Raw genomic sequence first — 25,932 nt, forward strand, 5'->3', positions numbered from 1 at the left:
AAAACTTCTGAGGGCAGCGCTTGTGGACTAAATAATAGCCTGTGGCACAGGGTTTCTCAGTCAGGGTTCCGTGGCACCCTCGGGTTCCATGAAAGGTCACTAGGGGCTCCCTGGGAGATCACAATTTATTTAAAAAATTATTTCAAATTCAGGCTTCACATTAGAGGTAAGTTTCATTCTTTTAGTTTAAGAACACTGTTAATGCATATATACAGTCCTACATGTGAAACAAGTGTAATAATTTTGTAACTTGTGGTCTGTATTTGAGCATGAAAGTGCAGGGGTTCCCTGAGGCCTGAAAAAAATATTTCAAGGGTTCCTCCAGGGTCAAAAGGTGGAGAAAGGCTGCTCCAGCATCATCATCTAGGAGTGCTCAACTAGGTAAGGCCAGACCTATTGTAAACAATGTCTTCAAGTCCCATGGATATCTTGGCAAATGGAACTGAATGCTACTGACAGGTCAAAAACAACCCTATCGAGTTCCCCAACCAAAATGATCAACACTGTTTTTGTCTTGACCCAGCCTGAACCTTCAGTCTGAAATTCACATTTGCACATCACTGTGTGGAAGCGGGAGAGTTACACTGATTCCCTCTTTACGCAACACATGAAATTATAAGCAAGTTTTCAGTAATCTTAGAAAACCAACAGTTCTGCAAACAAAACTAAGACTAAATCACCCAAACAGCACGTAATTACGTGATCTGCATTATGTTCTTGGGCACACTTTTAAAAATGCAGTAAATGAAGACTTACGTCCCAAGTTTATGAAAAGTCCTCTCCATGTCCAGAGACTAGTTATTCACATCAATATTTCCAGAGAATTATTCTTAATAATGCACTGGGCGTTTCAGGAGAGAAGTGAAGTGGGGGAGGGAGTGAATCTATTTCTTTTGAAACAAAGATCTATTCCAACTATTATTCGTAACCAACTTGATCTGCTGTTATGTAGCTTTAGTTCTGATACAAAGAACCAAAGGCTAGTAACCTTAATCGTAAGAAACTATTGCAGCCACATGAGAAACTATTACTCTAAAATAATACATTAAGACCTCAAAGGATTTAGCTGGCAAAACCCGACTCGAAATATTGGTTGAGTAACAAAGATTGTAGATTTCAATTTGATATTTTCAGCAGCTGAATCTACTTTAAAGGGTTGAGTAAATACTGTAAATACTATGCATTTCTAATGCTTGTAAAATATTAATTCAAGCTCATAAATTGAAGTTCGGTTTTCATAGATATATGTAGGCCTGCACAAAACATTAAGAGGTCAAAGCAGCCACTTTTCATGTTCTGCGCTTGGAACAAAACACACTGCATTTGGTCTCTCAAAATGGTTTTTCTCTCTCCATGTACTTTTGAGTGTTCTAATACTATTTTGTGTAATTATCTTTAATTATCTTTTCATTTGGAGACAACATTAACCACTAAACCAAAAGGCGCACACATCCTTGCTGCTATTTGCTGGAGCTAGTGGAGACCCAGTATGGAAAGGGAACTCAATTTAGTATACATCTGAAATTGAGAAATATTTTGGATGTTAGTAAGAAACCCTGCTGCCTGTATATTGGTGTTTACTATGGAGAAATCAAAAATTCAGAGGTTGTGATATGTTGTTATACCTATGAGATTTGTGTGTTGCACTTTATTTTTCTAGGTAAGTTCCCAAATGAAACAATAAACATGTATGGAAGTCTTATGTTGCCATCAATTCCAAGCTTTTTGTAAACATAGAGTTAGGTTTAGCATGCATAATAGTGTTAAATAGTAGCAGCTGCCTACAGGTGTATGAAAAACATTTGTTTTCAATCAAACGCCCTTTCACTAGAGACTGAATGTTATAAAAAAGATCTATGTGAACTTCAGAGTGGCATTAAATCTCCCAAAGTTGGTTGCAACATATACATTTGCAAGGCATCATAAATCATCCAGCTCTATATCTCTTTGTGTAGTGTTCTCCATCCAAATTACAAAAAGAGCATCAATACTGAGGGGATTCTTGATATACTGACATCCAAGACTAGTTACTGTATTTAATTAGGAATGCTACCTCCTTCCCCAACTGTATCAGCTTGGCAAAAAACCTCCCATCCACTTCAATTTTAGTTACAGAGAATGACAAAACAGGTAACTTACTGGGTTACCTTTTCTCGAGAAGATAAAAATTTGAGTCACACAACAAAATTAGTGATTTTTTTTAATTAAACATCTCCAGAGCTGTTTTACCACAACACTCAAAAAGAAATACATACTGCTTAGTTTTGAGTACTTTAGCAATCAAATCTAAAAGATGGAAAGAATCTGCCACATGCATCAGTTTCATATAAGCACTCAGTATAAGAAATATACCATGTTACCACAAGCCAAGATATCACTGCATTCCCTCGCAGTTATTAGGAACAAAGATTTGATATCCTACTGTAAAGGAGTAATTTGATATTCAAATAGTTTTCAGTTCATAGAGATAATTTCTCTTGCCTCTTTCTCTGAAGAACCTGGAGAATGTAAAAATCAGTTCTGAATGCTAGAAAGCTGAACAAATGTCTTTACTTCATGTATTTTTCCTGTTGATCAGCCAGGATTTTTGCTGAGGATTTGGCATCATAGAAGAGTTCATTTATTTCTTCAATGTGTTCTTTTTCTATGCTATCTTTCCCATTTATTTTGGCTAGCAGATTGGCTGGAGTGAGTAACTGTACAGCATACCTATGGCCAAATAATGAGAGCAATGATCAAATTAATATGCCAATTACAAATAAAAACAGAAAAATTCCCAAGAGACACATAGAAATATTTTCCATTATGAACACAGCAGCTTGGTCTCCCAAAGTGAGAATATTTTGTAGTTGGAAACATTAAAAGACCTAGGCCACGTGATTAAGGAATAGTTAACAAGTTACAAAAACAATCTGCAATAGACAGTGGTGGGATAACCTGAGAAACACAACTGAAGAATCTTTGCTTTGCCTTTACACATAAATAACTGCAGAAATACAGAATCCACGTTCAACGTTATGAAGTTTTGCTGTAACCAATAATTTATGCTGCAAACATTCTAATCCTAATGCAAATTTTATGTATGTGCAGTGGCTATGTCGCTAAAAGAAAAGCTTTAGAAAGATGATATAACAAAAACTAGTTTAATCTAGCTGAATCAAAGCGCCATGCAATGATCTTTATAAAACAATTACCAAGAAATATTTTGATTTGGCATTGAACTTGCTAAGGGCTGCAAACATTTCAAAAGCTCTGTATCATTTGAAAGTCAAGTCTTCAACGATCACCTGGAAGCTACAGCAGACTTAGCACTTGGTTCTCATTACTTAATGGAAGAATGGTGAAAAGCCATGTGAAAAAAAGAAACAGGGTTCCATTTATTAACTGTATGACCTATCTTTATAGGATATTAATTTTTGCAAAGCATTTTTACTTCAACTATTTTTTAGTTGTAAGTAATGGTTTGTCTGTTAATTGCTGGATTGAGGAAGAGAAGGAATAAAAGGGATCTTCAAAGAGAAAGAAGCTCTAAACTTGGTCATTATTGTGGATGAGATATTTCACCAGAAGTCCTATGAAAATTAGCTGGGTACTCCATAGCTGTATCTTCCTGTTCAACTTTATCCCACTTCCAAACTGAATACCAACACATCTTTATATTTTTCATGCTTACCTCAATGTGGTTTTGGTGCCAATTTCCCCAAGATGGTTCAATGCTTCCTCACTAATATTTATGCTTTCTGTTTGGGCTCGAAGTTTTATGATCTAACAAAGAAGAAAAAGGGTAAAATATGCATTCATAATGGCCTTTGGAAAATATTTTTCTTACTTTTGAGTATATGGTATATAATAGCATAATTGGGTTTATAAAACCTTTTATATATGTTTTTGGGGAGAGTTTACTTGAAGTCTGAATTTGCATCCAATCTGGAATAAAGATACAACCTTAGATCCTTTAGAAAACTAGGGGGAATTCACTGAGAATTCTATTTATTTCTAAAACTTGAAAGAAAATGCACAGACCGACCCAAAGAACTACAGCTCACCAATTCCCCCTTGGAATACTGAGCAGCATAATTCCTTCAGAAAGTCACAACTGCTCTTTCAATGCTCAAATGCGTATCAAACTTTTTAGCATCCTAATAAATAACATGGTTAAAGATGTAAGAAATTTTGTCTGTAAGCTTTACCTACTCCTACAAAAACCACTCAGATAAATCTAATCTATTGTGAACAGTCTCAAACTTGTACTGGTTTGAAGATCTTTATAAAGTTGAAGAAGATATCACCAATAAGTCTGAGTATACAGAGCTCTAACAAAAGTGGCACTAGGCTCCCTGCAGTCCGTATTACCAGCTGAGTGATAAGGGGCAGACTGGATAATGATGTTGTGTTATAGTGCTGAGATAACTCTGGAACTGTGAGTCTCATATAATACAGGTATTTTTCACTTTGGCAGCTTTGTAAACAAGATATCAAGAAGCACTCGTTTAAATTAAAGCCATAAAAATGCACCAAGAGAATCAGAGAGGAGGAGAAGGGGGATGAGCATGGAACTGGGGATTGATGTAAAAGATATCTGGATTATAAGGTATCTTACTGAGCTTCTTTTGGAATGTTCATCACTGACATAAAGATTAAGAAATAATCTTCATATATCTAGATTTTAGTTTTTTTCATGCAGAACTAATACCTGTCATTCAAAACTGAATTCACTTCTTTTAAAAAAAGCAGATGTTGCAATTCCAACAACTGTGGTCACACTGGCTTTCAATTTGGGTTTTTTGATCCATAGCCTAAATCATCTTACGGCATGTTCACTGAAGTTTCAAAAAGGGCATGCGATCTACTGTTTCATAAGCCCCTGAATTTATTTGAACTGAAACAACTCTTTCTTCTTCAGGTTCTCATTCTTAAAGCCAGAGGGTAATCCTTCACTGGCTAAAAGCTGCACTTTTTTTGGCTTTTGTTTCATAGCAGAGAAAGTAGAGTCATGTCTCAGAAAATGGCTGGGCCTTATACAAATTTGCACAACGTTTTAGTGCTTTCAACTTCAAATATTAGAAAAATATGCCAAAAAACCTTTGACAGGAAACCAAATTTTGGAAGAGGGAATATAAAAGAGCAAAATGTAGCCTGTGGCTTGCTCACCTGTACCAAGTTGTTTGAAGATTTCAATACAACACTAATTTTGGCACACGTAGTTTCTTCGTACAGTAAATAACAGTGTTTTAGAACACAGTTCTAAACAACTTGGTACCACTCCTGCTGTTACAAATCTGGGGATGATCACCATGATCACCAACATCTCTGGGAAGTCTTGCAGAGTGTAGCAAATCGGAAGAAAGAGGAGCACCTTTTCACCTGCCCTCTGAAAGGTTCCTCCACTCTCAAAATTACTGAGGGACTACAACTCTATTACTTAGGTCTCTCTTGAAGATCTACCTTCTCAACCAGGACTTCTCAGTATGAATGGTTTTGTTTTCATCCTTCCCTCCTTCAATTTATATAGCTGTTCAAGAGTTTTAATTTACTGTTAATCTATTATATTTTAATAGGTTTTTTTTATTGTGAACTGTTTTAAAATGCAATTACAGTATATGGGGAGCAGTATATAAATAATCAATATGTAATCTCCTTTAGGGCAACACTGAAAAATCAAATACAAATTTAGATTATATAGTAATTATTACTTAGTCATCTTTTCATAAGAGTAAACACACCTAGCAACTTCAATGTCTCTTCCTGTATCTTCATTTCTAGTTCCCTGATCATATTCAATACCCTTTAATGAACCTATTCTGAAGCCTTCTGAAGTATGATGCCCAGAACTGGACAGAGTATCTGAGATGGAGGTTGACAAATTAGTTAAGGAAATTTTGCTTCCAATGGAACCAAATCTACTTTTCTGTCCTTTCTGTTAGACAGAATGAGTCAATTCAAAAGTTTCCATTTAAGAATGCTTACGAAGACAACATTATGGTATGAATGCACAGAAGTCCATAATATTCCATTTTTAGTAAGAATTTACTGTTTTCATGAAGGCGATTTCTCCATTTTACCTCCTTGTGATTAATTCAACCATTCACTACAGAGCTCAACTTCCAAATTCTTTAAAAAGTCAAGTTCATAAAATAGACTTTTAATTATTTAACAACCTACAGAGGCGACTCAGTGGCAGCTTAATGTGATATACAATTTATAAATGTTAATAGTGAAGACTGACAAATTCTACCCAAGTGAAAGCTGCTTGAAGTAATACAACAATATCTTTACCATCCTTCATGCCTCTGAAAGAGCAAGTCACAATCTGGAATGCAGTATAGGAACCCTTGCTGAACTGATTTTCTTGAAAATGACAGAACTTCTGAATTATCTTTTACATTAACGAACAGATTAAGGACTCTTTGACACCATCTGTACCCTATGATCACTTCTGGTATATCTACATTGTTCTGTCATATATACAAACCATCCCAAATATCAGTGCTGCTACACTTTTTAAAAAAAGCAATACACAAAAGCCTCCGCATACTAAAGGAAACGAGGCTTTACTGGTATATTTACGTTCAATAAATGCCTCCTTGGCACTTATCCAGCAAGACAGACTATTATCTGGTGACAATGCTTTCCACCACTGACACTATCTCTTAAATAATACAAAGAATTGACATGATAAACTGCAGTGGCGTCTTTATGGTGTCAATCCATAGCACGGAGACACTAATGAGCAGGATCTTTGACAAGATACCTCATAACATTCAAGAATTATAATCAATGTTTTGTGCACTAAGATGAATCTGGGAACTCCAGAAATATTACGCTGCCTGCTGGAAAATTGTTAAGTTCAGATTTCTCTTGGGAAGCGTTAACAAAGGTTGTCCTGTCCTCTCTAGATCAATTGAATGATGGATACAGGATTACTGTAAGGAACTAATGGTAGAAGACAAATTCTAGCTATTTATACATTCACTCTTCAAGACACTAAACATTTAAGCATGTAAGTGCTTTTGCAATCTTAAGAATGATGAAATCTCAAACATCCATATTCCCTATTTGTGTCCCAAAGAACATATGTACAGTACTCACCCACTCTGTTAACGTAACTAAAAATAAAAGCAAACTGGAGGACTTTGCACAGATTCATCTAGTGTACCAATTATCTGGATCAGGAGGCCCTAATAGTCATTCCTGTCTTAGTTGTCTCTTGGTCTGACTATCATACACTCTACATGGGTTGTCCTTGAAGACTACTTGGAAGCTACAGTTGGTCCCAAATGTGGTTGGATATCAGTACACCTCACTGTGCCTATGTGACTCCTCTACTTCGTGAACTGTACTGGTTATCAGTTAGCTTCTGGGTGCAATTCAAGGGGCTGAATGTAAACCCTCACAGCAAAAGGCCTGGATAACTACAAGACAGACTCTGTTTCCGACTGCCCATCTGGTAAGATCTGGCAGCACTGGCATGCTCCAAGTCCCATTGCTAAAGTATGGCCACCTTATAGGAGTTTGGAGATGAGCCCTCTCTCTGCCTCCACCCTCCCTGGAACAGCATTCCCCTGAAGTCAACACAGCTCCCACCATCATGTTCTTTAGAAAAGCACTTAAGACCTGGCCATTTCAGCAGGCCCTGGAGTAAGATGATAAGTGATCCCACTTCTGATATTGACTTGATTTTGACTGACCAATGTTTGTAGGTTGTGTAATTTTAGTGAAGTTTCTCTGACATGGGTCCTAAATACTTTTTATAATTTTTTTTCCTTTTCTGTTCTTTTAAATTGCATTAGTTTAGTGTAGTACATCACCTAGAGTTGCTATGGTGACATTTAAACAAACATGGTTCAATTATACACTTAAGTATAATTTTCAGTCAAGAAAGTGAGTTTTTCATGCGTGTGACTGACGGTATAGTATACTAACAAATATGAAAACGTTCAAAAAATAACTTTTAGAAGCAGTCACACTTTAGTAAGAAAGGGTTGTTTCATTTTACACTTTAATTACTTGAGTGAAGTTCCCCAAAATCATTTGCTGCCCCATCACCCAGATGTTATATATAAAAGAATTACCTGTTTCATTTCTTGTGGTGTATATAACATGGTTCTAATTATCATTACTCTATCCAGAAGATCCAGAGGTATCCCATGAGGAGAGATAATATCTTCTGTCCCTCTGAAAAAGTATAAAGGAAAGTTTAGGCTCCTATATAACATCTGCATCTTAGTGCAATGCAACTACTGCCTTCCTTCCTAGCAGTTATTTATATAGCCCAAGAGAAGAACTTTGGAAAACTTCATTTCTCCATTAGAGGGCACTCCAGTTTCATATGAAACATCTTTCATTTCAGATTATTACTTAAAAACTTTGACTCTATTTGGTGTTGATGACAGATAGGATGGGATAAAGAATGAGAAAACAACAGTGCTCAAGCACAGCAAAATATCTTTCCTTCTTTCTTTCCTTAAAATGAAGAATTTATTTTTAAAAATGGAATTAAGAGCATACATTCTTTCTATAAAATGAGATATATGAGTATCTTCATAACTGGTTCCTGATACATAGGAAATTTCAGACTGTAACAGTCTTCACTATATGGGGCCAAGATATTCTGAAAAAGTAGGTGGAATATCTAGTTCATAGAATTTATAAAGAAGAAACAAGGTTATATGCCTATTAAAAATAAAGAGAAAAAAGGATAATCAGATTATCACTTCTGAAATATTAATTTTCCATGTCATGATAATGTAGGATTTTTTGATTGTTTTAGTGTGCAATTTGATTTCGAAAGATCACATAGTTTTAAGAACAAAGGCAGGCCAAAAATGGAACTATTATTATATTAAGATTTTTGTTTTAGCTTTTGTTAGTGTAACTGCTAAGGCATTATTCCCAATATTTGGAGTTAACACTATTATAACAGCATTTTATAATTTTGAAAAATAGGAGACAGTACAGCATGTACAGCATATAGATCAGTGACAAAGAGAAGGAAAGGGCAGGTATCATATTCATAGGAAAGGTACAGAAAGATTTTATTCATTCTTTTTTCCTTGCATTCTCAACCCTTTCTTCTTGATGTAAAGTTTTATTACACTACTTATACGTTGCTCTGTGACATTGTTTTTCTTCCATCATGATCATAAATTGAATAAAATTAACGAAGTATTCAAGACAGAAACACAGGAAAAAGAAGAAACACATTATTTAAAGTCTTTGTTACATACACATTACTGGTAGATGAACCTGCAGAAAACACGATGAACTATGAAAATATTCAAGGAAACCTGGCTCAACTTCTGGAAGACATTTACAGGACCTACAAGCTGGTGGTGTTTCGCTAACATAAGCCCATGTGAACCATGGAATAATTCAGGATTTCCAGGCTCCTGAAGCAATAGGGTATAAAAGCATTTCCATCCTAAAATCAAGTGTTAACAGAAGAATGGAGCAGTGGCACATCAGTAATCAAGGAAGCGTAATTTTTTAAAAATTAAATTATGACACACCAAACACACTAAATGATTTTTTCTTGATTTGTATTTCATACAGTGAATAAGCACAAAAGGAGGCAAAATTTAAATACATAGATGAAACTTCCAAGAGTTTATATTTTAGTAATGCCAAAAATCATGCCTAAAAACCATCTGTCTAGTATTTAGCTCTCAGCAGTATAGCATACATCCAAATCCTGAGAAAGAAAAAAAAACACGATAATGATAAAATTAGCATTAATTGTTGTTGTTATACATTTTAAAAGTGCAGTGTCAAGGCACGCTATATTTAAATATACACTGATATTCCATAACCTGTTATGTAGCATAGTGCAATCCAAAAACTTACTTCAGCTTAAAATCATTTGAGAAGCAAAGACAAAAGCTGCCAGCATCAAAAAAGAATCAATTTCAGGTGATGAAAAACAAGCAAGTCAAAAACTGAAACGTGGAGGGAGGCAGGTACAGAAGCAGAATAGTCAAATAGTTTCAGTGTTAAAAATTATCTAAACAGCATATTGAAAACCCTTCTGGGGAAAGAGCAAGGTGAACACGCAGAGCAAACTTGCATAGTTGGGGGTAGGTAGGAGGAGAGGAGAAAAAAACATCAGACTTTTCAAGAAACTCACTAATTCTTGTTCATTGCAACATGAAGTATGTTTCCCCCACAGTGAAGGACTAAGCTTTAAGCACCATACCTGATTATGCAGTTTCCCCGGTTGGAAGCAAAGATGACAATCGGAGCGATAGAAGATTCCAATGCTCGATGCAAATATGTGAAGCACTCAATATCCAGCATGTGGACTTCATCCACAAAAAGTACGCCAGGGACTAACTCCGCAATGCCTTGATCAATATATTTATTCACCACCTTGTTGATCTCACCTCGAAGCTTGTCTAAGAGAAAAGAAACAGACTTCGGTATCATTTCATTAGTATTCTTTTCCAAAAGTATACCCATCTATACAAGCATATCTAATGTACAAAACAATTTTTAAAAAATACATTTAAATAAATTACAATGTCAACTATTTTTCGTAAGTATGACAATCCAATTAACACTGAAGTGTTACCTTTTTGACAAAAAGAACCAATTGTTTTGATGAATCTAGTTTCTCCACTTTCACTATTATGTAAGGTATTTTGTAAGATACTTGTCTGTTTGGCTCAGACTTCTGGCAGCAAAATAAACATTTATACTAGCGAATTTGATAAACCGAAACCCACAGATAAGCCCTGAGCCTATGTCATTTGTTACCTGTCAAAAGTTCAGGATTCTTCCATTTACCTGTACTATTTCCAACAGTTTTACACAGGGCAAGACTCCTTCTTATTGGTGAAAAACTTTAAAACAGGCTAAGTAAATAATCACTAAATTACATTTTCTCACTCTCTCATTTTTAAAGCACTAAAATTTTGAAAAATCTACTGTAATGTTGATTTTTATATAACAAAATTATATTGAGTCAGCGAAATATTAATTTAATTACAGGAAGTCCTTGAGTTATGACGGCAATTTGGGACTGGAATTTCTGTCACTAAGCAATGTGGTTGTAAAGCATGGTGTCACGTGACCACATCACTTAGCGACAGAAATCCTTGCAGTCCCTGTGGCTGTTGTTAAGGGAAGATTAAGGGGTGTTAAACGAGCCCCTCCTCACAACTTCGTGCTGGCTTCAACAACCAGTCAATGGGCAAGGTCAGCAGGCAGGTAAGTAGCTGCTGCTGGGTGGGAGAGGGCGTGAAAGGGTGCAAGCGCAGTGGGGCTTGGGGAAGATGAGTGAGTGGCTAGGGAGGTGCGATGTGAGTGTGGATAGGGAGGTGCAGTGCGAGTGTGGTGAGACTCAGGGAGGGTGTGTGGGTGGCTGGCAAGGTGCAGTGTGAGTGCAGAGGGACTGGGGGAGGGTGCACAGGTGTGGGAGACTTACCCAAGTGACTTGCAACCTTCTCTGCTAGCTTCCCAATTGACTTTGCCTGTGGGGCAGGGAAGGTTGCGAATCACAATCACGTGACTGCAGAACGCTGCAACTGTTGTCTGAGCTGGTTGCCGAGTGCCCAGATCACAGTCATGATTGCTGGGAAGGCCAGAACTTCAAGGTCCACTCATAACCACGACTTGCTCAGCACCATCGTAACTTTGAATGATTGCTGAACAAGTGGTCGTTAACTGAGGACTACCTGTATTAAGATACCTTCAGTTGGTGCCCAATTCAGAAAGAATTAGCAGCATGCATAATTCTATAAAATATCAATATACCAACAAGCTACCTTATACCACTCTTTCATGTAAGTGTAACCATTTATGTTAGACTGTGATCTCTAAAATATGACTTTAATTACTAAATCTCATTCAATTTTAATGGTTCCAAGCAACACATATCATGCTTCCTCTATGCATAAAGATTACTTTTTCATTTCCCTTTTTAAAATTTAATGAGATAAACTAAAGTATCACCAAATTAAGTGGAATCACTTCAACATGAAAAAGATGAAAGAGATTTTTTGGAGTACCTGTGATTTCAGTTTTCTTTGGCTTCATTAGTTGTCCCATCATGGAAAGGATATCTTGTCCACCCTGCAGAAAATCAATTTGTGAATTAATGAAACTTTTTAATGCTAATAAAAAAAAAGACTGTTTATACAGAAAGAGTTATGAAGAACATAATAACGTCAAGCTAAAAGTAAGGTTTTCAGGTTCTTTACAACAACCAATTTTCTAGTAACTGATAATTATTTTACAATTGATAGTGAGATCCACTGTTCTACTGTTTTGGATTCTAAATATAATTCAGCAACATACATATATGTTCTATTAAGTCTGCTTACCTATATGAAGTAATCTATATGGAAATCCACCTATGTATTTCTTTTCCTTAGAATGTAATGGGACTAATTAATGTTTTTTTCGGAACATACAGCATCCAGAAGAAAAATACGTTGGAAACTATTATCAGTGTTACTAATTTAAAATTGTAATGTGCATTTCATGGTCCTTTTAATTTTATTTTTATAGTGTTTCATTAAGCAACCAAATAGCATATACAGGTCAAATGATCTGAATCCTTTATACTATCTCAATGCTATGAAACAACAGTATGAACTGACAATGGAGAGAAAAAGCACATCAGACACTCCCTGCATTACCATAACAGCCCTTTTTCAGGACTATACTGATAGGCACCGATTTATGTAACTAGTACTTCTGCACAATCTCAGTAAAGGTTGAGGTGATCATGAGGTGAACGTGTTAATCTTGCTATGATTAAAAGGTTAAAGTGTGCGTGTGCTGTACCACATAACTATACCGTGTAAAACACGTTTAGCTTATAGAGTGCATTCAAAAGACTTACCAGTGTCCATTAAAATGTTGAAGAAGGTTGGAAAAGCTGTTTGTATTCAGGTTTGATTATGAACAAAACAGTGTACAGTGAAAAAAATGAGGTTCTAATCCTATGTTTACTTTAGGAGGACCTATAAGATTTTTACAGGCTTTGTATTAAAACAAGGAATAAATATGCTTGTGTATGCACAGTCTATTTGCTTCAAAGACAACCTGCAGAGACAGCCAGGAAAAACTTACACAGCAGCTGTTGAGAGCTTGGAAAAAAAGTTACGGCTACTTTATGGATTGGAAAGGAGGTACACCCTTTCTTGAGTTACAAAGCATCTCTTTCCAAGGATTTGCACAACCCTAATATTCAGAACACACACACACAATTATTCAGTAAATAATGGGCAGTGAATTTTTTCAGGACAAAACACACCCCGGCAAATAGTTCCTCTGCAGGACCATGTGACTGAAGAAAACCTAATATGTAATAATGGAGAGTTCTCCCCCAAACCCCATAGTTCTCTTGTAGCAGCATGGCCGTTTTATCAGTCCCCAAATTAATCCAGAGATAAAAGGTAGCAAAACAACTATTTTTATCTTCTGTATGTACATACACACAGCATGCCATTAGAAGATTCCAGTACCTGAGGCCGAGCATTGGCTACATCCAAATCATGCAGTGTGACATCCTGAATAATTTCTTTCTTCTTGTGCACATCACCCTTTGGCAAGGGAACATATTCTTCAGCCTCAAGGTCAAACTCTGTAGCATAGGTGTCACACCTGCCTTGCCTCTGTGGAGAAGAATTTGGAAATCATACACAATATATATATAGTTAGTGTTATTGCAAATATTCAGAGAGTGACATACAGCTGATAAACAAAGGTCTTGTTTTATAGTTATGAACATGACAAGTTCTGGTTGACAGTTTTGAAAATGCCAAACTTGTCCTTGAAAATAAACAGCTATGAAATTCTACTATCAGGACTTGGTTTTTTTCTCCATTGTTCTGAGAATGAAGAAAATGGAGTAAAGGACAAATTCAACAGATTTGGTAGAAAGTGTAGAAATTGTCCCAGATTCCTTTGGACACGGATGATTTATTGTTTGATACAAAATATTATGCTTGTCCATTAAACACCAAGTATCTCTCTATACTACATTTTAAATCAGATATAAGCAGCATTCTAACTAATGTAGCATTTCCTTCTAGATGCATATATCTCATGACAAAAATTCTACAGGGATAAAGATTAAAAGCTCCTTGCATTTCTAATGAGTGTGGCTAAATTTATTTTAAATCTTGTTGCCTTGCTTTTATGAATAAGAAATACACAAGCTTCAAGTCAAGTATTAAAAATCAATGAGAAAACGTTCAATGCAGTTGTAACTAGGGCTCTCAAACAAAATGACCTTATTTATGAATTACATTACTACTTTCTTTAGAGGTGGCATTCATGTAGGAAAAAATGGTTTTAGACTTCCTTTGAGAAAAATGTAACATACTAGAAGGGATTAAGGTTGTTAGGGTTGTTTTACCAAAGGAGACAGGAAGGCATGTCAAAATACACAGAGCTTCACTGCTACTTTCTTGCTTTACCTTGACAGCTCCACTGTTTGCTTCAATATAAATTACATCACCAGCTTCTACTCTTTCCTTTTGCAAACTTTCAAATATGCTGGGATCCAACTGGAGTCAAGAGAAAATAAACAATGATTAACTATATTAACATATCAAAATCAGACAACCTAGTTTTACAAAAATCATGCCGGATTCTACAAAAAGCCATTCAAGCAGCAGTATTTATAGTACTGGAAGAAAATTCTCTCAGAATTTAGATTTACCTGCATTTAGAATGAGCTAATGTATCAAATTCAACTACTATTTAGAATTATTTAATGCATCCAGTAACTATATTATAAATAGTTTACCTTTGACTTTGTAGTGTTCAGATGGTATTTCAGCTGCTTTTAAACCCTGAATATAATCTATTGTTTTCCTTTTAATTGGCACTATTTATATGTTTACTTCATATGTTTATTTTATTTACATATTTTATTTGTTTTTAGATTGTTATAGAGTTTTTAACTGTTTCGTACACTGCCCAGAGTCACGTGTTTATATGATGGGCAGCTATATAAATATGCTAAATAAAAATTATATGCATTAAAGTGGAACGTTTTATTACAATTTAACTTTACAACTCAGCCTACATTTTTATTTATTTATTTATATTTCAAATTTCCATCACCGCCCCCCCCCCCCGAAAACAGTACTACATGAATCAATTGGTTCTTATAGTGCAAGTCTCAGCTTTCAATAATTCTGACTGCTGATGTCCATGTTGCCACTCACTGGAAAGGATGGTTACTTCTACAGGGCTCTGCATTTGTGGTTAGTCCAGAAATTTCAATTGGTATATTAAACAGCAGCCAGGCAGGTGTCTGGAAGAACTCAAAACTTGCTATCAGTTCGTTTCCAGGTGAAATACAAAGTATTGGTTAGTACATTTAAATCCCTATATGGTTTGGAACCAGCTATTTAATAGAACTCTGCATATGACAGTCTCTGCTCACTGATATCATGCTATTTAATAGAACTCTGCATATGACAGTCTCTGCTCACTGATATCATGCAGAGAGATTTATCTAAAGTTGGCATAGACTCCTTCATAGAAACTTGGGACTGAGCCTTCTCCATAGCTGCTTCAATTCTTTTACATGTATCCCCTGCTGATTTGAGGGACCGAAACACTTTGTCCACTTTTTAACTCACCCCAACACACCTTTTAAAATGGACTTTTAGCTGACTTTTAATGACTGATTCTAGCTGTTTTTAACGGCTGATTTAACTTCTTTGGATTTTCTTTTTATGATTTGTTGTAAATTATTGTGAGACCTTGGTGGCTGGCAGAGTATCAGGTTTCATAGAGGAAAAAAGTGTGAATAAGGCATGGTGATGATCACCATCCTCTCGGGCCCCAAACTGGGAAGAATGCTGGGGTGTTTTGCACCTGCCAAGTAAAGCAGGGTGGCTAGCCTTCCTTGCCCTGAAATAAGAACAGTGGTCAGAGAGACTTCCTAGTGTCCTTGGGAAAGACCACATTGCACAAAGAAACCCTGGGCCATGCTGCTTTACGGTACACAGAAAGGCTTCAGGTTATAGAATCCAGGGCATGCTTGCCCTGCTTGGCATATTAATCAACACGTCCTGGGCAGGAAGAAGTAGTATTGCATTTTGTTGCTCTCCCCTCTTTTTCTGAAAGGAAAAAGTGGGAAGGGATAACTTGGCACACAGTGGGAGAGACAGAAACTAACCTTCTGACTAGCTTCTAGGTCCCTGGCAATATTAAACACAAATACTTTAAAAAAGCCACATTGACTTCAACAGGTTTACTTCCAAGTATGAATAGGATTTCCGTTTCAATTTATTATATAGTTCCTGAGTCCCTTTCTACTTAGGTAATTTAAAAGGCCACATTTACTTCACTCAGCAGAGGAAATGTTTATTTCATCTGTTTCTCTGAATGGGGAGATGGAGAGTATCTATAAACTCGAGTACATGTGCCAAAGCTAACTGGAGGAGAATTGATATTTCTAACTGGAACTTATATTCATTTGCAGGGTAGACCTATAAAAGGAGACAAGTAAATAAAAACCGCTTAGAGACTCCTGTTTCCCTTTCTTTTTCATTTAAGACAGAACTATTAAGAAGCTGAGGAACATTTGAAAAACAACTATAGTTACCTTCAGCTGTTTAGTTCCTTTTGCTGTTTTGAGTCCAATAATGACATGACTAATGGTTTTGCCGTATCCTCCCATAGGATTCTCGGTTTCACAGGGAGTTAATTCTGTGACTTCCCCTTCATAAACTTCCTTCGTTTCTTTAATTCTCAGTCCTGTAAATATTAATTGTACAAGCTACAAAATGCCATTTTTACTGGATTGTTCCTGATGTTCACCATCTCCAGGTAAGTTTGTCAATTCAAATACTCCAAAAACGTATCTTACAGTAGAAGACTAACCACAAGTACTGGGTACATCTATAACTCAGACTAAGGAAAGATACAAATATAAAGTTTCCTACAGAGCTGAATCTGTTGGGTTAGTTGATGATGCACTGTAGTAACAATACAAAAATACACTTTCTCAGAAGCAGCTATACTGCAGTCTGAAGAAGAGAGCCTACATAAAATTTGTCCACCCTGTTCACCAAGCACACGAGGAAAGAATCTCTACCATAAGCTCATCATAAAAGTGATCCTGTCAAATCCGTCGTTGGATTCCTTCTAACAAAGCTGAAGGTAGTGCATTAAAATGTACCATTGTGAAGGCCCTTCATTTATATGAGCCCATATATGATCTAATAGCAAGACAGGACGATGGGCTTCAGGACAAGCACTAAGATGACCAGGAGTAAAAGTCAATAAATAGCTTTCAAATAGGAGAAAGACTCAGTGTCTCACACATTACATAATTTTACTACAGAAAGAATAGTCATATATTCTAAAATTATAATCAGAATACATATATATTAAACAAATATTCATTTGAAAGACTGAACTTGTATTTGAATAGTGAATAATATTTTTGCACATAAAACTAGAATTAAATTAAATTTACAATTTAATTTTATGCATGCCAACTCAAAAGTAGACTCTACTGAATGAGAATATATAACATGATAATCTTATCAGACAAAAATAACTGGCACCCTATGCTTGGTATTCATTTGAAATTAAATCAAAACCTTATGTTCAGGGGTCTTTCAGGTACAGGGAAGAGTATACATTTATAATTCAGAAATTTTTTAAAAAAAACAAAATGTATTTAATGTATTTTAGAAGTTTTTCTTCTCAAGTTTTTCTTAAGAAAAACTTCTCAAGGCAGCTTCTAACATATACCTCTCCATAAATGTGAATAAACTGGCAATTGTAATAGCAATTGAACATATAAATATTTAAAATAATAGTGCAACTTACCTTACTGTCTGGATGTGGAACCAGGAGGTAAACACTGAACAACAAATGCAGGAAATCCTATCCTTTTTTGGGGGTAGGGGTTAGGAAGGGGGGGAATAGGGGAAATTGCTATCCTAATGTATTTACCCTGGATTTTTCCTTTTTTATTTTTGATAGGCAACTCTCACTTCTATCCAGGGACATACATCTAACTAAAAATAAATTAAAAAGGAAGGGTCTAAAGTAATCAGTGGAATGCATCAATCACTGAAGTTTGAGTAGAAATGAGTCAGAAAAATGGCAAGAAGTAAACATTATGGAAAATAAATTATGTACTTGTAGGAACTCAACTATGGAGGAATTTTAGGACAGGGAAAAAGAAAAAAAATCTTCTATTTCCCACTTCATGTCCCCTCTGTCCATGAAGCAATCAAATGCTTAGGTTGGCAGCCCTCCCAAGCATTGGGGGGGGGGGGTAATAAAAAGGTGTTAATTTTCTTTTTGCTACTTTAATAGCTTTATAATGCTATTCCAGGATGCAAAAACATTATTTTCCATTTGCAATTTCTGATAGTTATCTGGTATATTTTCAGAGCTGTAAACTCATCTCAGTATCAATTAGCAAGAGCTAAAATAGTATGTTGTGTTTTGTACTATTTGTCAAAATTAATTGCTATTGCTTGCATCTCCCATTGTATCATTTAAGAAATTCTTAATTTAAGAGTGAAAATCTGCATGACTGGATAAGAAGCAGATATTTTAAAAAAATTTCTGATGCTGGCACTAAAAGAATGTTTGGACTGCCAATGTATTTTAAAGCATTAATAACTTCTGAAAGAGAAATCAGCCCCTCAATTCAACAGATGTAGAAAAATTTCTGTCACTAACATCAAATACTTGTTTAGAAGCATCTCCATCCTGACATCCAGAAAATGTGAAACACCAACAACATAGCTGGCTGTTAAATTATTGCTATCTCTAGGAATGACAAATGTGTTTGACACAGGTTTCAAAGCTGGTTCAAATTTCCAAATCTGACAGGTAACTCTTCATCATATCAAGGAAATATTGCAGAAAGTGCTCTCTCCATCTTTGAACTCACTCTCCATGAACCCTGCCAATTTAATTGTAACTTAAAGACCATAGATGATTGAAAGTCTCTCTTACAGAAATCAATGAGTCACTTTTTTCAGTTGCAAAGACTGATGGAAATGTTTCTTCACTTTAATGCCACTGAATACTGAGATGGTGGTCTGTGTTAAATCATACAGAGCCCAGGGAAATTAACAGATGTTAGATGCAATAATAAAAATAATTAAGCTTTATCCAAGCAATTGGGACGCGGGTGGCGCTGTGGGTTAAACCGCTGAGCTGTCGATCGGAAGGTCGGCGGTTCGAAACCGCGCGGCGGGGTGAGCTCCCGTTGTTAATCCCAGCTCCTGCACACCAAGCAGTTCGAAAACATGCAAATGTGAGTAGATTAATTGGTACCGCTTCGGCGGGAAGGTAACGGCGTTCCGTGAGTCATGCTGGCCACATGACCCGGAAGTGTCCTATGGACAACACCGGCTCCAAGGCTTAGAAACGGAGATGAGCACCACCCCCTAGAGTCGGACTCGACTGGACTTTACGTCAAGGGAAACCTTTACCTTTTATCCAAGCAATACCAAGGTCTAAAAGGAATAATGACATCAGCTGTTAGCAGAGTAACTGAAGATTTTAGATGCAAATGTTTGTTTGTCAAAAGGAGCAACTGAATTTATAAACTGTAACTTACACAATTCAGCTAATAAATTCAGTTAATAAAGAGAAATTTAACCCCATCAACTATTCAATTTGTAAACATTTTAATCAAATTTTTTTGGCAACATACCCAATTAGACTGAAAACAGTATCATTTGTACTATTTTTGACTGTTTTCAGCTAACACATCATCATATAGAAAACACACCAGTTTGTACAAACATACTGGAAGACAATTCAGTCATACTACAAGAATACTGAAAACAGAAGCAACAAGATATTCTTCCATTCAAAGGAATAAATGCTATTCACTGAATGTAAAAATGTTGAGAAGCACATTTAATAAACAAATTATAAATGCTTACACACTAATTTGTTTTCTGCTTTAAGTCACTTACCGATTGCTCTTCTGAAATTTTCCATCAAGACTTCTGTTTTCTTTATTTCAGTAGAATATACCTCACTTCCAACCATAGGGCAAAAGGGAACCTTACTTCCCAACTCCTGAGCAATAGCTAGAGCCAAAGCAGTCTGAAGACAAAAACAAATAAACACACACACTTAAATTACCAAACTAAAAGTAATTTAAATTAATTGCAGAAAAAGATGATCGTCTGATTTTAGTTTAATTTTCACAAAATAATTACTCTGGCTTCGATCTAGAATTTCTGGGTTTGGAATCTCCTTCTCCTAGAATGTCCAAGTGGAGAAAGGTAGGAAGTTGCTTTTACCCTTTCTTATGTCAGCTCCATAAATCCTAGACTAGAGAGTCAGGACTCTTTTAGACCAGTGTATTAGAAAGGAACTGACAAATAATGCTCATATCTCTGTCCCTGTTCTTGCAGTGGGAAGGTGCTGATCCCAATGCTTTCTGCAAACAGAAGGAGCCATTCCATTTATGGAAAAAAGCTTCTGGATTTATTCTGACCTAATGGAAAAGAGACACAGGGGCCATCAGGAGAAAAAGTTTTGATCTTATTTGGCAGCAATTTAGCTTTTGAAAGCTACAGTACTTAGAATATGGCTTTACTGGCTTATTACAAGGAGAGAAGCAATGAGCATAAGAATTAAAGATTTAATATCCCTAGTACTGTAGGGGTAAGGCTGGGCAATATTTGTGGCTGAAGGATGCATTTGGCTTTTGAGTAGCATGCCACTCCCCGAAAATAGACAAATCTAGGGTAAAGATGGGCGAGAATATGAAAAAAGCTTTATCTGATAATTACATATAAACCTAAACTAACTAAGTAACATTACTAGGTTTAGAATGTGAAGTTAGATCAGAACTCTGGTCATTACCAAGTTGGAAGACAACAAAAATAAAAAAAAAATCTGCAAAGGTTCTAACCAAACTATGCTAGCAAATCTGAAGAATGACTCAGTGGCCGACAGATTGGAAGTCTACACACCAATATCAAAAAAAGGAGACTTAACTGAACGTGCAACCTACTGCATAATATCCTTAGTTTCACAATAATGCTTAAGATCATCCAACACAGATAAGAACCCTACATGGAAAGGGATATGCCATATGTTCAAGCTGGTTTTAGAAAAGGCCAAGGAACAAGAAACATTATTGCTGATGCATCCTGGATAATTGAGAAAGCCAAAGAATTTGAAAAACAAGTCAATGTCTGCTTCATTGATTATAGAAAGGCCTTCAACTGTGTTGAATCACATCAAGCTGTGGAATGTTGTTAGAAAAACGGGAATCCCAGAACGTCTCACTGTTCTCATGTGAAATCTACACAAAAATCAGGAAGCCACAGTCTGCACAGAACATGGTTGAAATAGACTGACTGCAGGTTGACAAAGGAGTGAGACAAAGCTATATATTCTCCTCTTATTTATGCAACTTATATGTGATCTATCTATATCTAGATATAAAGCGAAGGAAGCTAGATTGGAAGATGAGTGTGGTTTCAAAACTGGAGGAAGAAACAGCAATAATCTGCACTATGCTGATGAAGCTATTCTAACTGCTGAAAATGCCAATGATCTGCAAGCTCCAGTAATGAAAGTCAAGGAGCACAGTGAAAAAATGGAACCAAGATTAAATATAGAATGACCAAACTAATGACAACAGGTACATCAACCAGCCTTAGAATTGATAGTGGAGATACTGGAGTGGTGAACAGCTCCTGCCTTTATGATTGACTATCATTGGTAAAGGAGCCAAATAATACTTCACAGAGTAGACTTGGTAGAGTAACAATGAAGGCCCTGGAAAAATATATTTGGATGCCATATATTTATAACGCAAAGATCAGAATCATGCAGGATTTTCCCTGTGACACTCTATGGAAGCAAAAGTTTGGCTTTGGAAAAGCAGGATAGAAAAAGTATTATTGCTTTTGAACTTTGGTGTAAGAGAAGACTCCTGAGAATACCATGGACAGCCAAGAAAATTAACTAATGGATCATATTAAAAAAAATAATATAGAGTTCTCTCTAGGCACCAATAACCAGATGAAATTATTGTATCATATCACAAAGACCTAGCTCTCTGGAGATGTTTAGCATGCTGGGCTGGGAAAGATGGAGGGAAAACAGAAAAAGAGGACAATCAACAACAAGGTGGTTACACCATTGGAAGACCTGACAAATCAGTTTGGGGAGATTGTCCTGGAGAAAATCTGTCTATGTAGTTGCTTAAAAGTTGATACCAACCTGACGGTATGTAATACATAAAAAAATAATAAATTAGGATTATTCCTTAATGCATTTAATTATTTTTCACTTTTACCATATAAAAAATATTTTATTTCAGGGTTCTGAACAGAGCCTTTAGGTTCTTACATAATGCATCTGATTTATAAAAGGCATCAGTAAATAATCTAATTCTATTGTGGCTCTAAAATTCTTCCAAGGAATAAAAGGATTAGGAATAAGCATTTTCATCCTGCACATTTGCAAATACAGTTAGACATATGTATTAGCAGAGAGAGAAAATAATTTTATAAACTGTCTGAAAAATTTGTCACTTTTTAACAAGTAGATTCCAGTGTTGTTATAAGTTAAGAACTAAAAAGAAAAGTAATTGCTCATAATACTATGGCAGGATTTCTCTCTCTCTCTCTGTGTAGGATACTATGGGGCTCGGTTTACATACTCTGTTAAGGCAAACTTTGTTATGTCTTTGCATTTTATCTTTCTAGCTGGGATTTCTGGATGTTGCAGCTCAACACACCTGAAGAACATCAGTCTTAACCTATATTAAAGCATAGCTGACACATAATAGTCCAGCCTTTATCAACTTTTTGACCCTGGAGGAACCCTTGAAACGTTTTTCAGATCTCAGGGAACCCCTGCACATTCAGGCTCAAATATAGGCCAGAAGGTACAAAATTATTATATTTGTTTCATGTATATGCCTGTATATATGCGTTAACAAGGTTCTTAAACTACTGTTTAAGTTTCTTGAGCTGTTCCAGACAGCAATTTGGGAATGAACAGACAGCACTATGTTGACTGTAATTTTTTAATTATTACTTTCATGTTAAGTTTTTTTCAATTGTTTTAGCTTTTTATGTCTATAAACCACAGGGAGTTGGCCTGTATCCTTCTGGATAAATGGGCACTGAACTCAGATATCCTACACCCCGTATTTTAAATTATTATTTCTAAAACAAATAATGTTTTATGTTAAAATTTAGCAGGTATTACATTCTTTTTGCTGTTGCTTTATGATCTTTAGTATCTCATTGTGTCTTTTCCCAATCAAGCTATTATTATTGTCAAACGTTAGCAACACCACTAATGGCATAATACTTGAAAAGAAATGAGAAATGTATTTAAAATCACACCAGGAACTTCATTAATGTAACCACTAATGCATTTACAAATCTGCTAAGAAAGAATTTAAGAAAAATGTACCTTGCCTGTTCCAGGAGGTCCTGCCAATAACACAGCTCTGCCAGCCATCTTCTTACTTTTGATTAATTCCACGATAACACCACAAGCCTTAAAATAATACTGCAGTTAATTGAAAATTTCACGGAGTTTGATGTGGCGTAAGGATCAAGTGGGAGGGTTCTGATCCAGTACAGAAGTCTCACTGGCTTGTGTCTGTGTGCGTGTGTGAGCGCGCATGCGGGAGGGGGGTATCTTTGCTGCTGAGGCGGGTCGTTGAGGCATCTGCCCAGCACGAGGCTGGAATGTAGATGATTTCTCTCAAACTCCCGGACTATTTTATGACTTAAATTTGCAATTAGTTCGGTTAAACAATCACAATTTAGTTCATGGTTTAGCTCCCCGTTGTTTCTCCTCCAAGCCCCAGGCTTTCCGCACGAAAACCCTATTCTTGGGAGCCTCAATTACCCACAAATGCTGCACGATGCGGGCACTTAGCCTAGAGTGAGCGCTGGTTTCAAGTGAAAGCGTGTAACTGGTGGTGGGGGTAGGAGGAACCAGGTGCTTTCCCAGGGAACCGAAACCCTCTTACCTCCCGCGCGTTCTCCTGTCCAACCAGCCCGGCTGCCGCTGGCTTGGCCGCACCGCTCTCGTCCAGCCCCAGCCCCTTGACATGGCTATGGGCCGCGATGCGCTGTGTCTTCGAAGTGCTTTTCACCTCCTCGATCTTCATTCCGCTGGTAGTGATTAGAAGCGAAGGCAGCCCCGGGAGACTCAGTCCGTCCCTTTCTGTCGCCCTCGCGGAGCTAACGTGCACACTCTTGTGTTGCCAGGGTTCCCGGCGCCCAACCGTTTTATTCCCTCCCCTTGCAGCCTATTGGATAGAGTTCGAGAGGTCTCTCTTTTCTATGGGTAAATCTTTTGTCATTCAGGAGGTGAGATTTAGGCCCTGTCCGGGCGATTCAGCGTTGTGCTCTTTAGAAAACGCTCCGGTCTCACCTACTAACTGTAGAAGAAGAGTACCGCATAAGAAGTGGCGATGCGAAAAAGTATTTGGAAAGGTTTTCGTGCAGCGTTTAATTATTGGGGATTATAACAACAATATTACTAGATATATTAGTAGCATTTATAGGGTAGGATCCTTTTGATTATACTTTATTGAAAATAAAGTTACGTTAGATAATACTTTACAGAATTTTTGACCATAGCAAAAACAATTAGTCTTGAAAGACTTTAAAGACCAATACGTTCTTTATCGGTATTTGGATGACTAACATTGGGTACATTAAAATTATGAAGCGCATAGTTTCTTCTTAATTTGTTTTAAAACAGGAACTAATGAAAATTGAAGGAAAAGCACTATAAATTAGATTAGGCTAAATTACTCTGATGTTACTGAATTGGTGGCAGGAGTTTTATTATAGGCATTACAACACACTATTTCATATCAGGTCTCTTGTTATTTACAAATATCATTCATATGCAGAGGAGAGGTCCTTTAATAATATGTGTACAATAATTGGATTACATATGTGTGGGGACTTTACAAAAATGAACTCAAAAGGGTACGCCCAGGAAGATCCCCAGGAGGGGGTCAAAAAAGTCAGGATTGCAATCACAAATCTTCAAAGCCCCCCCCCTTATGTATGTTTGATTCCCCCAGATACTCCTAATTAAAATTTAAAATTATGAACATATTTTATAATTAATGTTATCTTTTAAGAGGATACCTTGCTTTTGTCTTATTTATCATAAATACATGATACTATAAGAAAGAAGATTGCATAAGATGCTCTGAATTATTTTGTGCAAGATAAAAGTTTCTGCATTATCTTCACCCACAGTGGTTATTCAGGAAATCTTGGAATTGCAGGGGCAAGAGTTGGTAAAATAATTTGTCTATGTTACATATTTTAATTTATAACATTTCAAGGTTAAAATGTTCTTTAAAAAGTAGAGATGTAATGGTTCCAATAGAAGAGAATATATGTATCAGGAGTCATCTACAACATACAGTGTAAGGACTATAACAGCCACTATGTAGGACAGACAGGCAGAGGACTAGCAGAGCACAACAGCAACTAGCAGTCAGGAGACACAATGAAAAATCTCACAACACATGGACAGACTCAACCATAGTTTCAACTAGGAAACTGTGAGCATCCTAGACCAAGCTAAATCCAAAAATGCTGGGGAATTTCTGGAAGCTTGGCATCAGCCATCAATTGTAATGATTGCCCCAGCCCCAAATACTCAGACTCACAAGAGGATGCTAAATGAAATCTGATTTATTAGAGTACCAAGGAGAACTACCAAGGAGAAAAACCACACCACGACCACCTCTGTCTGGGCAAGCTACTCTATATATACAGGGAGTAAACCCCACACTCACTAGCACTGATGATGTTACCTAGTTGGGTAATGAAATGTCTGCAAGCAAACAACCAAGCTCAGAGAGCACCAAAGACTCCACAGAAATGTAAGGCCTGATTGTTGTCACTTCCAGTGCTGCACCAACATAAGTAATATTTAAAACTCTGACTGTACCGT

At 36.5% G+C, this 25,932-nt stretch overlaps 1 protein-coding gene across 1 annotated transcript; it reads right to left on the minus strand.

The window, feature by feature from the left end:
* Positions 1-2,184: 2,184 nt before the first annotated feature.
* On the minus strand, positions 2,185-24,238 carry RUVBL1 (RuvB like AAA ATPase 1). Its single transcript, XM_063291704.1, has 11 exons — positions 23,975-24,238; positions 23,407-23,493; positions 19,929-20,061; positions 16,574-16,725; positions 14,427-14,516; positions 13,470-13,619; positions 12,006-12,069; positions 10,193-10,391; positions 8,073-8,175; positions 3,674-3,765; positions 2,185-2,709 (listed from the first exon to the last, which is right to left on the minus strand). The coding sequence occupies exons 1-11, from the start codon at positions 24,113-24,115 to the stop codon at positions 2,550-2,552; spliced, it is 1,371 nt and encodes a 456-aa protein (XP_063147774.1). The 5' UTR covers positions 24,116-24,238; the 3' UTR covers positions 2,185-2,549.
* Between the last annotated feature and the right edge of the window lie 1,694 nt (positions 24,239-25,932).

The sequence above is a fragment of the Candoia aspera genome, chromosome 2 (genome assembly GCF_035149785.1).
Source record: "Candoia aspera isolate rCanAsp1 chromosome 2, rCanAsp1.hap2, whole genome shotgun sequence".
Lineage (NCBI taxonomy): Eukaryota > Metazoa > Chordata > Lepidosauria > Squamata > Boidae > Candoia > Candoia aspera.